This window comes from Podarcis filfolensis (genome assembly GCF_964270895.1).
Source record: "Podarcis filfolensis genome assembly, chromosome: 17".
Lineage (NCBI taxonomy): Eukaryota > Metazoa > Chordata > Lepidosauria > Squamata > Lacertidae > Podarcis > Podarcis filfolensis.
The window spans coordinates 7886517-7900045 of NC_139621.1; the positions used below are offsets into that span (position 1 = coordinate 7886517).

A 13529-nucleotide genomic window follows, 5' to 3' on the forward strand; every position below is an offset into this window, starting at 1 on the left:
CCTGAAGCAAAGTTCTATTTCTGGGTAAGCAGAGTCTGTAACCTGAAGCATATGTAACCTGAAGCGTCTGTAACCCGAGGTACCACTGTACTTTACAAAGCAACCTCTTTTCCTTGTTTACATCCCATGCCTTGTCCCTCCAGGCATCCTTCCTCCCCTTCAACACCAGCTGAGTGATCATGCAAATAACCAAAGCTCCAGGTGGCAGCAAACTAAACATTTGCCAGGGAACCTAGTCCAGCAGTGGGTCCATCACCCCAAGGGCACTGCCATTCTCATTCCACAGAAAAGCACCCAGGGCAGCTTAGAACAATGTGAGATTTCTCTATACGCTCCTTCTCTTTCAGATTAAAGTCTCTTCCTGCCCACCCCCAAATCCTGAATCTGGCACCGTATAGGCATTGTGCTTTCTTGTTACAAAAATATGGCCTAATAATCTGTAGAGATCTGGCACAGACATAATTTGATACATGAAGAAACCTGGCCTGCGATTAGTAAACTTCATAAAACTGGACTTGCATAAGAAACACTCATTTTGCTCAGGTGACCAGTTTTCCATAGGGGGAGCCAAGGAATGAAGTTTGCAGGGGGGGGGGCAGGGATACATCTGCCCCCCAGAGCACAAGGACAGGTATTTCTACAAGCCCACGTCATGTCCCTGACTGTGTTCCATTTTGTGAATTGAGAATAGAAGCCAGGATTCTTAACTTTCTGCCTTTCGTAGCGGAGTGGGTGTTTCAGTACGTTCATATGACCAGCCAGGGCAGAACTGGGAGCCAGGCAGGGCAAAGGAATGTAAACACAGCAGTATGAAAATAGCCCAGCACCACGTGCTTTGAACAAATTTGTAGAAGCATTTAAGGGCTCAAGAGCAGAGTTTTTCAGGCTGGGTATCCTAGTTCCACCCATCCTTCCAGTCCAGGTTGTTGTTGTTTTTAACCACATGCTCTCCTTTCTACAAAACTGATCGGGTAGCACACAATTCCACATCCATTCACCCAAGGCCTGCTTAACACATCACGGATGAACGAAGGATTTCATAGCCTCGGGCGAAACAAGATGAAATATAAAGGTCTTAGCATCAGGACAACCGCACAACTGGTGCCCCTGTGATGAATCCAGCTTCAGCATAGCAGCTAACACTGGTGGCTGTCAAAGAATGGCACCCTCTCCACGTATTTCATTCCCCTGCAGGGTAGATAGTGAGTCACCATGGATGCTATTGCCAGATGAAGGTTATGCAGAGGCAGGATGAACAGTGGGTTGATGCTGCTTCTCCCTCAATCCCCAATCCTGAAGGTATTAAACTTTCATCGCAGTGCCAAGTCCTAGGTGTGAAGAAGGGCCTTGAGCTGTCCACCATTTACCAAAGGAAGCTCCTACAGTGAATTGGAAGCTATGCTGGACGTTTGGCTTCCAAAAAATGTTTGCAAACTGGAACGATTATTTCCAGGTTTGCAGTGTCCGGGAGCCGATTTGTTTGGCATCTAAGTTGTTCGGGAACCAAGGTTCCACTGTACAGCCATACCTCTGGTTGTGAACATGAATCATGCAGGAGGTTCACAGCCTGAAGCGCCGCATCTGTGCAAGCGCATGATGCGATTCAGCGCTTCTGTGCATGCTTGTGATGTCATTTTGTGCTTCTGAGCATGCGCAAGTGCCAGAACCCGGAAGTAACCCGTTCCGGTACCTCTGGGTTCGGTGTGGTCCGCAACCCGAAAACGCGCAACCCGCAGCGTTCGTAACCCGAGGTATGACTGTACTTATTTAGTGCTACATTGAAAACAACCCTAGGTTTCCTTCGAAACCAGTAAGGCTTAGTTTCTATGTATTCTTCCCTCTCTTTTGCAACTGTGTAACTTGTACTTTGCTTGTCATTTTACGCAGAGCCAGTTTACAGGAAATGGTTACTGCATTCTGTGTCTTGGTGCCAAAGGAGTAAAAAAGTCCTCAGGTGCACCGACCCCAATCCCCCAAGCACACACACTCACAGCTCAGAATGTGCTGCTACAGGAAAAAACTGTAGCAATGTGGTATTAGCCCCAAAGGAGTTCTCCTGGGAGGAAGTATGAGGGGCAGGGAATGGGGGAAGAACACACTTTTCTAGATTCAGTTGTTTTGGAATCCAGCCACAGAGGGTGTTTTCAAGAAGCAAGTGGGGGATCGCTCCCTTCACCCAACCCCTAATGAGCTTAATCCCTGACTGACCCATCTTCTGTGTATGTCATGGCCCTGCTGGAGGACCCGCCCCCCCAATTGCAAGAGGAGCTGGAGGGGCCCCAAGACAAATGCTAAGGAGCAGCAGGCCATGCCAATGGACAATGAGACAGAGCAGAGGGATCTGGGACCTTCAGAGATCACGACACAAATGAGTTCCTGCGCAGAATTAGAGGTTGCGGCTGAGAAGCCTCCAAGTCCAAGAGATAAAAGATACAGATGCCAGAGCACCCACTAGAGGAACAAGGACTCTGGAATAAGAGTTGTTCATGAGTAGACCAACTCCTTAGGCAGTCAGAATGGCTTGCAGCTATGCTGCAGGGTGGGTCTTTGAAGGCTTAAGTCAGTGATGGCCAAACTTGGCCCTCCAGCTGTTTTGGGACTACAACTCCCATCATCCCTAGCTAACAGGACCAGTGGTCAGGATGATGGGAACTGTAGTGCCAAAACAGCTGGAGGGCCAAGTTTGGCCATCACTGCCTTAAGGGTAAAAGCCCTTAGTTCCTTACAGCAGCTCCCTGAGCAGAGTTCCTTTACAGCCTGGCCTCTTGTGTTGTCCTGGTGTTTTGATCCTGGACTCCTGTCTAGCCTCAGTTTTTGAACTATCTGTGAGTGGACTTGGAACTGCTGGATTCAGTTTCACCCGAAGCAGAACAATGCAGTGGATTGTTTTCTGGGTTAGCTCTGCTCCGTGTTCCACTGCCTGCATTTGGAGCTCTGAGAATTAATTTCAGAATGCAATTGTCCACGTGACATCTGCAGCAGATTCCAGCTTGCATAGAGGTTGGATTGCTGCAACACGTTCCAATTGGGGCTGCCTCTGATGACGGTTCAGAAACTTCAGCTGGTGGATGCTTCGCCTGGGCTGGCTCTTCCTCCCTTCCGCATCGGGATGGAGAGCGAGCGGGAGGCAGAGACGGGGAGGCCATGCGTTGCTGCCACCGCCGGCCTCCAGGAGGGGACCAACACGGAGCAGAACACTGGGTGCCAAAGAAATATGTTTTCATAGAAGTCATCATAAAAATCCTGGGCAACTTTGGAAATGTATAGGAGAATGAGCATTTTGCTGATTGAAGCTTTTTATGGAGGTTCACACAGGCAGCTAGTGGATCTCCTACAAGAAGATAGGACACAATAGGACACAGAAGACTGTATCCTATTTACTCTCCCTGCAAAGAAATGGCATTGGAGAGCAAGGACTGCAGCACTCTACCTCATGCAAGCTGTGCCAGCCAGCATGGACTACAGATAATTCCCACAACTAAGGGATAAGAACGGTTCCAATAGATTGACAGCATTTGGTGGGGTTGGTTTTTTCAGAACCAGCCAGAGGGCCTTCTCGGTAGTGGCACCCGCCCTGTGGAACACCCTCCCACCAGATGTCAAAGAGAAAAACAACTACCAGACTTTTAGAAGACATCTGAAGGCAGCCCTCTTTAGGGAAGCTTTTAATGTTTAATAGGTTATTGTATTTTAATATTCTGTTGGAAGCCACCCAAAGTGGCTGGGGAAACCCAGCCAGATGGGCAGGGTATAAATAATAAATTTATTATTATTATTATTATTATTATTATTATTATTATTATTATTATTATTATCTTTGCTGGTCTTGGGAGACAAATAATGGGAGTGTGGGAAAGGAGGCTGGCTTGGGATAATAAAAGTTCAGAACCAAGCAGCAGCCAAAGGATCTATCAGCTGAACAAACTTGATCTTTGTGCCACCACAGCCAACACAATCTGGACTGAGACCAGATTTTCTTTGTAGCTTCCTCTTTGATGTCCTTTTAAACAAGGCACTCACCGCTTTCAACTTAGGAAGAGCAGCAAAGCTGCTGGGTGTGTGTGTATTGTGGTTTCTCTATCCTTCAGCTATGGACAAAAACGAACCTGGAAACTGCAACTGGATCTCTCCTGGATCTTTCCTTCTCTCCTCAGTCCCCATGTAGGTACCATATCCTGTTTATGATAGTGAAACCGGATCAGTTCCTTATGTATACACAGCACAGGGATGGGGGTGGGATTACATGCAGGCAGGTGAAATGTGGTGTGCGGACATGTAGACTGGGAAGGCTAGAGTCGCCTCTGAGTCCCCTTTGCCATTTTGTGGTCATACCAGGCCATGAGCCACCACTTAGAATCATAGAATTGTAGAGTTGGAAGGGACCTTGAAGGGTCATCTAGTCCAGCCCGCTGCAATGCAGGAATCTCAGCTAAAGCATCCGTGGCAGATGGCCACCCAACCTCCAAGGAAGAAGGGCTTCCCTTTAAGAAGGAGCTGGTATTCCAGAGCTCCCAGGTCATTTCCTCATCTGTCACCAGGGACCTCTGTGACAGCAAACCACAGACAGGTTAAAAATAACTGGGAGGGAGCCATGAGCAACCCTCTATTTATAACTGCCTGTGTTTATTTGGCTGTTTCAATCCCCAAGTCCGGCCCATTTGGCTTAATGCCTTGGGCACTTTCACATTTCTGGTTACGTATGTGCAGGGACACCTTCATCATACACAGATACACACTCCAAAGGGTGGTTTCCCCCCCTAGCAGGTATAAGAAGATCCTTTGCAACAAACCTTTCGGAGATCACAAACTTTCCCCACCTGCTGAGAAATCAGCTTTGGTTTGTGTGGAACAGGCACAGGCAAACTCGGCCCTCCAGGTGTTTTGAGACTACAATTCCCATCATCCCTGACCACTGGTCTGTTAGCTAGGGATGATGGGAGTTGTAGTCCCAAAACATCTGGAGGGCCTAGTTTGCCTATGCCTGGTGTGGAAGGTCTTTTTCACATAGAAAGAGCTGATAAAGGGCTCAGAAAGCTGCGGTTCAGACCCACCAAGCCATGCTCTCTAACTGGCCTTTCTTCCAGTCTCAGAGGTGTGGGAGGAATCTATAGGTAGAGCTGATAATTTAGAGATATCCCTTTTGTATTAAGAAAGAGGCTCAGAGGCTGTTGCACAATTCCTAAGAATGAAGTTGTGTCACATCATTCCTCACATCTGTGGACCCAGAATCTTTACTGTGGTGATGGTGGGAAATGACATGCAGCAAAGTTTGTGCATATTTACCAGGGATGGCTGAAGATACCATATTTTTCTGTGTATAAGACTAGGTTTTTTTCCTTAAAAATCATGACAAAATTTAGGTGGCGTCTTATACACGGGGCCATCTCCCCCCATTTTCTTAAATCTGAGTCCTCCAAAATACATGTCTTATACATGGAGGCGTCTTATAGACGGGAAAATACAGTATTTTGTTGCTTGACGCAGAAGAGCAAATACAATACCTGCCGTGCCCATCAGGGTGCACAGTGCTCAAGACTAGCAAAGTTATTTTTGGCATTAAAGGCAGCTAATCCCACAAACACATCTTCACTGGTAGTAAAAATACAACAATAACAAACAAAAATAGATTTTCTGCCCTTTAACCTCATCCTGCCTAAATTGAGGCCCATCCACAATTGCTTTCTCATAAATAAATCCTACTGAGGATGGTGTGCCTTACTTTCAAGTAAAGACACATACAGGGTTTCAGTCTCCATCATTTCATAACTGCTTTCCATATTTCGGGGGAACCCTGGTATCTGACACAGGTTCTCAAAGCTCAGTCTTCCTGAAGTTTGGCTCAGTTCAAACCCTGCTTTGGCATGGTTTCTGGTTCAGACTTTATGAGGAATTGGGAGCTAGAAGCTTGAGGAGGAAAGGCAAGTTTCATACTGTTTGCATGGATAACATTTCTTCCCAACTGTGTATGCAGAAGGTTTCACCATCAAATGATGCTGAGTCCAAATACAGTGGTACCTCGGGTTAAGTACTTAATTCGTTCCGGAGGTCCGTACTTAACCTGAAACTGTTCTTAACCTGAAGCACCACTTTAGCTAATGGGGCCTCCTGCTACTGCCACGCCGCCGGAGCACAATTTCTGTTCTCATCCTGAAGCAAAGTTCTTAACATGAAGCACTATTTCTGGGTTAGCAGTGTCTGTAACCTGAAGCGTATGTAACCCGAGGTACCACTGTACTCAAGTAGGCTTTAAAGCACCAATGGGTGTGAGCCCAACTGTGACTCTGCAGTTTCCTGTCTGCAGACTTCCTGTGCACAGGGGCGGAGGAAAGGGGGGGGGTACGGTGGGGGCGGGCCACCCCGGGTGTCACCACTGAGGGGGGTGACAAAATGCCAGGCGGCACTCACCGCGGGGTCTGCAGTGCGCCCGAGCCACGCGTCTCTCCTGGGAGTGACGTGGTGGATTGTGCGTCCGCAGGCTCCGCACTGCCCCAAATGGTCTGCCCAGTGCCTCCCCCCCCCAGCTGTAGGGTGGCTGAGTGGGAGGAGGTAGGCAGAGCCCATGAAGGCCCTGCAGAACGTCCTGCCCCGGCTCGCCCAGCCCCATGGTGGCTGACCCTGCCCCTGGGCGCAGGGCATGTGCACTGCCCCAGGTGCCCGATCGGCTTGCTCTGCCGCTGCCTGTGCATAATTCATTTGTAAGATTTGTGAGATAGCATATCCACATACTGTATTTTTCGCTCCGTAAGACGCACCCGACCATAAGACGCACCTAGTTTTTAGAGGGGGAATGCAAGAAAAAAAATTTTTTTTTAAGGGAGCACTGAGCAGAGCCTCCTTGGGGAAAAGCCTCCAAGAGCCTCACACATGCTCCACGGGGCTCTTTAAAGGGAGCGCAGCTCTTGGGGGCTTCTCTGGGAGGTGGGGGAAGGGACTGAGAGGCTAAGCCAGAAGCTAGAACAGCAAGAGGGAGCGCTGCGCAGCGATCCCTCTCACTGTTCTGGCTTCTGGGACAGCCGCGCAGCCTGCATTCGCTCCATAAGATGCACACACATTTCCCCTTACTTTTTAGGAGGGAAAAAGTGTGTCTTATAGAGCAAAAAGTATGGTAATTCAGAGTCTAAGGCAGATGTGGAAAGTCTTTGGCATCTCCAGGTGTTGCTGATCTCTCACCATCCCTGGCCATTGGCCATGCTTGCTGGGGCTGATGGGAATTGTAGTTCAGTGACATCTGGAAGGCCAAAGGTTCCTCACACCTGATCTAAGGAAGGATATGTTCACACACTGAAAGTAAGCAGAAGTGGGAGTAGAACTGACAAGCTCCACCAACATTACACTGGCAAAAGTTATTCTTAGACGGGGCTGTGCAACAATTCTAAAACAGTAATTAGGCCAACAACCTCAGTACATTCCTCCATATATGAGCATATGCCTAGTCTTTGTGTGCATTTCTGTGAAGCGCTTTCAGAAGTGAACCTCTTTTCCAGCCAGAGTGAAAGAGACAGATTGCCCCCCCCATTAAGCAGCGGTTGAACCACATGGCTTACAAGGGCCTTTCCAGCTCTATGATCACGGTATCTCAGGGCATGACAAGATCCTGAGGCAGCTGGTGGAAAATATGCGAAGGAAATCTGCTAATGAGCACCCCTAGTTTGCACAGTACCCCAGCATTTGATTCCAACGGCTTCAACAATGCATCCAGGAGCATTAAGGAAGAGGGATGCAAACTGAAAAGTGCATTCCAGACTGCACACACCATGACACCTCCCCAAGACAAACATCCTTGCACAAAGGATCCTGGGGCACATATTATGGAGTGCAGCTGTGTAGAGTTTTTGACCCGTCTTGCACTCCATTTCTGCAGCCATTGGAGTGCATGCTGAGGATAAACACTATTAACATTCCTTCCTCTTTGTAATAGCTCACATTTCACAACATTGTCAGAGAAATGGGTTATTGGCTAGTGCTGAAAATGGCCTAACTTTAATAAAGCTTGAGTACAGCTCTCCTATCCCATTGGGTCTCTCTCTCTTCTTTCCTTCCTTCCTTTCTCTTGGGTTGCAATCTTCTATTCACTTACTGGGGAGTAATCTCCATTGAACTCAATAGGACTTGCTTCTGGGTAGGAGGGTACTGACTGTCAGGCTATATTCCTAAATGCACATATTTCTGAATACCATCCACTTTGCACTGTCAGTTAAGGCGGCAGAATTAGAAAGCGATATCTGTACTTCTAGCTGCCTCTTCCTCCTTAAGCCCAGAATTCACCAAGCTGCCTGTTCAAAGGATGAAAATAAATTTTGGGAAATTTGTCTACATTTCTAATGTTAGATTTTGACCTTGAGATGTCACCTCAACATTTTATGAGTTGTGTATTTTTACTTCAAATGGCATGATTTGCTGAGACCTAGATGCTGGTGAGATCAATGCACTGGGTTATACCATCTTCTTTAATTTCTTTTTAGGCTGCTAGTTTCCTTGGCAACATGCTCCAGCTTTTGTTTTAAAATACCGAATTCAAAATAAAGAATATGAGCTACCAAACAGAAGTTTGGCTTCAAGCCAGTTGGTTGTGGAATTCCACTGTGTTGCCAGCTACCTAGCTCTTGTTTGAGAAGATAATCGTTAAAACAACAACAAATGCTTATCCCTTACATCAAGAATAGAGAATCTCTGCCCCTCCAGTTGTTGCTTGCCTCTAGCTCCCATCAGCCTCAGCAATCATAGTCAATGGTCAAGGAGAATGGGAATTGTAATCCTTGAACTTGCTGGACTCCAACTCCCATAATCCCTGACCACTGACTTTGCTGGCAGAGGGCGGTGGAAGTCCAACAACATCTAGAGGGTTTCAGGTTCCTCACACCACTGGAATTTGAGAGCCCAAACTCCACCACTGCTGTTCCTTTTCACCAGTGTCTTCCTTCCAACAGAGATGAAAAAAGCAATAGATGTTCCCCATCCTTGGTCAATGGGACCATTTTTTATCATCCAAGTATTTGTTAATTCTATCAAGTTTCCCCATAGCACTTCTCTATGAAACACACACACACACCATTTTCTGTGCCTTCACATCAGAGCCAGCTCATGCACACATTGAGAATTCATTGAGTGAACAAGCCACGGTAGGTTAACTTCCAAGCCACATGTGTCCATTGAACTCCATGTGAACTCAGTCCTTTTTTAACAGAGCTCTTCAGAAGAAGAAAAAGAGTTTGGATTTGATATCCCGCTTTATCACTACCCGAAGGAGTCTCAAAGTGGCTAACAGTCTCCTTTCCCTTCCTCCCCCACAACAAACACTATGTGAGGTGAGTGGGGCTGAGAGACTTCAAAGAAGTGTGACTGGCCCAAGGTCACCCACCAGCTGCATGTGGAGGAGCTGGGAAGCGAACCCGGTTCCCCAGATTACGAGTCTATTGCTCTTAACCACTACACCACATTGGCTCTTCAGGTGAGGTGAATACCCTCAAACATTCTTTTCATTATCTGACAACTCAGCAAGTGAAGTCAGTGGATGTGCTTACTGGTCAGCAATGAAAATATTGAGCAGCAACAGGCTCAGCACCGTTCTCCTGCAAAGTACCCCAGATATCTCTTCCCAAGGCAAGGATACCTTCCCCAGGGATGGGGAACCAGTGGCCCTCCAGATGTTGCTGGACTCTCAAGAGTCAGTAGTCAGGGATTATGGGACTTGGGAGTCCAGCAGAGTCAGTAGTCAGGGATTATGGGACTTGGGAGTCCAGCAAATTCAGGGGGACCACAGGCTTGGCATCCCTACTTTAAACCTCTGCTCCTTTTCACCAGACTATTCCAAGCAGCAGAGCTAAATAAAGCAATAGATCCACAGGCAGACACTTAAAGAATAACCACACAAGTTGTCCTGTGTTCTCTGGATGAAGGTACAGAGATTGCCAACGATGCATTAGCTAGCTGCTGCAAAATAACATCTGGAAAAGTACAGAAGACAGGCAGCAAACAACAAAAATACTTTCCTTTCACAGGATTAAATACATTAATATGCATATCTTAAGGGCAGTAGGGCAAATGATTGAGATAGTCATTGTTTTCTTCCAATGCTCCCAGAATTATAATTATATATTGCCCCAGGACTACCATTAACCATTAACCTGGATTCAACCTTGCTTGTTGGTCAATGTAAATAAAAGCGCATCAGGAAGTGGGTTTGGGTAGGCATATGGATTCATGGCACTGTTTGCGATACACTAGCCCAAAGGTGGCTAGCCAGTTGTTGAATTCCCATCATCCCTGACCTTTGGTCATGCTTGGCTGCAGAGCTGCAGCTATGGGGAGCGGGGCTAGCCAGGTATTTTGCCCCCCAGTGAAGCCTACAGAGGGGTGCCATTGAGGCTCCCAGCCTGTGTCTGTGTATATGCAAGTGTGTGTGTGTGTGTGCGTGCGTGCCAAACAGGGTCTTTGACCCGGGTGAAATAAAGCCTAGTTTCACCTCTACTTGGCTAGAGCCACTGGGAGTCCAGCGACATCAAAGGTTAGCCCCCTCTGCAGCAGCATTTAATTGCCATTTGACTCCACTGTTTATTATTTTTCTCCCTATATCCATATACATATTCACAAACCTGACAACGCTTTGTACATAAGTGTATAAAAAATAAAAATCCACAAAAGCTTGTGCCACAACCAGAGCCGGATTTAGGGTGGTGTGGGCAGTTCTCCCGCACAGGACACCAAGCTGAGGGGGTGCAAAATTGAGAAGACCCATTTGGGGGCCACAAATGGTGCCATAGTACCAAAGATTACCAAAGTCCACCCCTACCAAGACAGAGCTGTTCCACCAGGCCTTTGGCCAAGGCACAGCCTGACCCCCTCCTCTGGTAATTCTTCACAGAACTCTAGCCCAGTGGTTGCCATCAATTTGATTTGAACTGATTTTATAATGAATTGATTTTAGAATGCTGTATTATTTTACTGTTGTTAGCCGCTCTGAGCCTGGCTTCGGCTGGGGAGGGCGGGATATAAATAAAAATTTATTATTATTATTATTATTACTATTATTATTATTATTATTACCATAGCAGTTCTGTTCATCTTTAAAAGTGCCACAGACTTACTGCTGCTTTTGCTGCAACAGACTTAGCACAGCTACTCTCACTGCACAAAACAGGCAATTACTTAGAAGCATGTCCAGCTGTCCTGGAAAGCCCAGATTCTAATCCTCCTGAGTGCAGGGCACACTGCGGTTACCCTGCGTATACATTCTGCACATGTTCAAAGGAATTTTTATTAGCATATTCCGCTTGTTGATCCCTGGCATTCAGTGTGGTTTCCATGACCCAAATTAAATCCTGCCTGGATATGTGTGTGCGCGCACGTCCCTTTGCACTTGTCAGGGTGCAAAGAGAAGGCTTTTTGTACCTTTAATGTTTTCTTCAATTTGGGGTGTGTGTGGCACCTGTCAGGGTGAGAAGCTGCGGCAGGTGAAATTCCCCTCCTCCTAACAGATCCCTGGAAAAAACACAGGCGCCCTGCCCTCCTTCCGAGACCCGGCTGGAAGGCATGCACCCACTTCTACGCTGGCACCTCTTTTTGCCACTGCAAAGCGGGAGAAATTATTTTGTCACGGTTCTGACAAGCGGGCGGGGGGGGGGAGGCGGGGGCAGAGCGCTTTTCTGGTGCCGGAGTAGGAGCAGGGCTGACTCATAAGGAAAGCTTCAGTGCAATGCTGGAGTCGTGCGCGTAAAGGGGGCGGAATCCGTCCCGTTCACGGGTTGTGCAAGACGCAGAAGGCCCCTTCCCCAGCCGCCGGGCGGGCAGCGCGCCCAAATCAGCCCCCCGTCCCCGCCAGCAGACGGCTCCCTTCTGGCCTCGGGAGAGCGGAGAAGAGGAGACCACCCCGCCGGAGAAAGGGAAGATGCAAGAGAGGAAGGGGCTCCTTTGCCTTCGGCGAGTCGCCGCTTGCATCCGGCTTCAGGGCGCCGGTGAACATCCCCCTCCTCGATCCGTGCGCTTCCAGGGTCCAGCGGGAGCCCCGTCCAGGGGCCACCCACTTGGCAAGGGGTCTTTGGAGAGCAGGGGGGGCACCGCGTGCCACCCAGACGCCTGCGATCCACGGAGAGGTGCCCTGCGCCCCGAGGGTCTCCCGCCCTGCGCCCCCCTCCTCCGTTTCCCCGGGGCGCCCCGGGCGCCTTCCCCGCGCTGGCCACCCACCTGCTCGGCGTGGGAGCCGGCGTTCATGCCCATCCGGGCCAGGCCCTGGCGGAGCTCGTGGACGTCCACGCGCCCGTCCTTGTTGGTGTCCAGCTGCTCGAAGAGGCTGGCCCAGCGCTGGTGTCGCTCGGGGTCCCGGGCGCTTTCGGCGGGGGGCGCCTGGCGGGGCGCCGCTCTCTCCCGGGGACCCAGCATCCTGGGTCTCACCGGAGCCCCGGCGGCAACAGGCGGGTCTTGCTGGCCGCGGAGGAGCCCGACGGGCCGGGGGCCACCATCGCGCCGCTGCCCGGCCTCCAGCAGGCTCGCTTCGCAAACGGAGACGCCTCCGCCGCCGCCCGCCCGCGCAAGGGCATTTAACCGACGGCTGCTTGGCGTCGCCTCCCTCGGCCGTTTCCTCCTCTCGCCCCTCCCCGCTTAGCGGGAGAAAGCGGGAGGAAGGCGCGCTGCACGGGCGCCGAAGGGTTAATGCGCCTCCGGGGGGCGGGGAAGGAAGGAAGGAGGGGGAGGGAGGGGGCCGACCGCGTCAGGAGGGCTTAGGCGCTCCGCAAGCCAGCGCTCGGCAAATGCGCAGGATCCGAGCCGCGCTGCGGCGCTGCCTTCTCCCGCAGCGGCCATTCTGTCGCCGGGTCTTGGCTACGCCTGCCCGAAGAAGCCGCCCGGAGTCTTTTCCTGCAAGGAGACTTTCCCTGCTGCAACAAGTCTTTTTATTATCAATTTTTAAATTTATATTTTTCAGGTTTGTACATTTCGCGGATTTCACAATCATTTTGACATTTCCAAACTTGACTTCTTTCTGCAGTTCCTCAAATTTGTTTTTAATATCTTCTGCATATCCAAATGAACTTAATTTGCTCCTTTATTCATCTTCTTTAAATATATACTCTTATGAAACTGCAGGTTATTATTACAATAATCCTGCCAAGGTTCCTATCTGTTTACAATTTATCCGTAAATGTTCAACCATCCATTTCCATTCTTTTATAAAAAGTTTGTTATCTTGATTTTTTATACTTTCGGTAAGTTTCACCATTTCTGCATATTCCATAAGTTTTTGTATCCATTCTTCTTTTGCTGGGACTTCTGCTTCTTTCCATTTTTGGGCCAGTAATATTTTTGCTGCTGTAGTAGCATACATGAATAAATTTCTATACATTTTAGGTAGTTCTGTCCCTATAATTACCAAAAGAAAAGCTTCTGGTTTTTGTTCTTACAAACTTTATTTTAAACCTCCTTTTCACTTCAGTATGTATCATTTCCCAGTAAGCCTTAACCTTACTACATTCCCTGCAGCAAGTCTGCAGACAGTGACTTAGGAGGCAGCTCCCACAAGGCTTCCTTCCCTCCAGGGT

General features: G+C 48.8%; 1 protein-coding gene across 1 annotated transcript in view; it reads right to left on the reverse strand.

Annotated features, from left to right (window-relative positions):
• Nucleotides 1-12745, reverse strand: part of LOC310752702 (mitochondrial adenyl nucleotide antiporter SLC25A23-like) — a 47493-nt gene extending 34748 nt beyond the window's left edge. The window contains exon 1 of the mRNA XM_083593617.1: nt 12181-12745. Coding sequence (XP_083449743.1) covers nt 12181-12375 — 195 coding nt within the window. The 5' untranslated portion in view covers nt 12376-12745. The remainder of the gene's footprint in view (nt 1-12180) is intronic.
• Nucleotides 12746-13529: the final 784 nt, after the last annotated feature.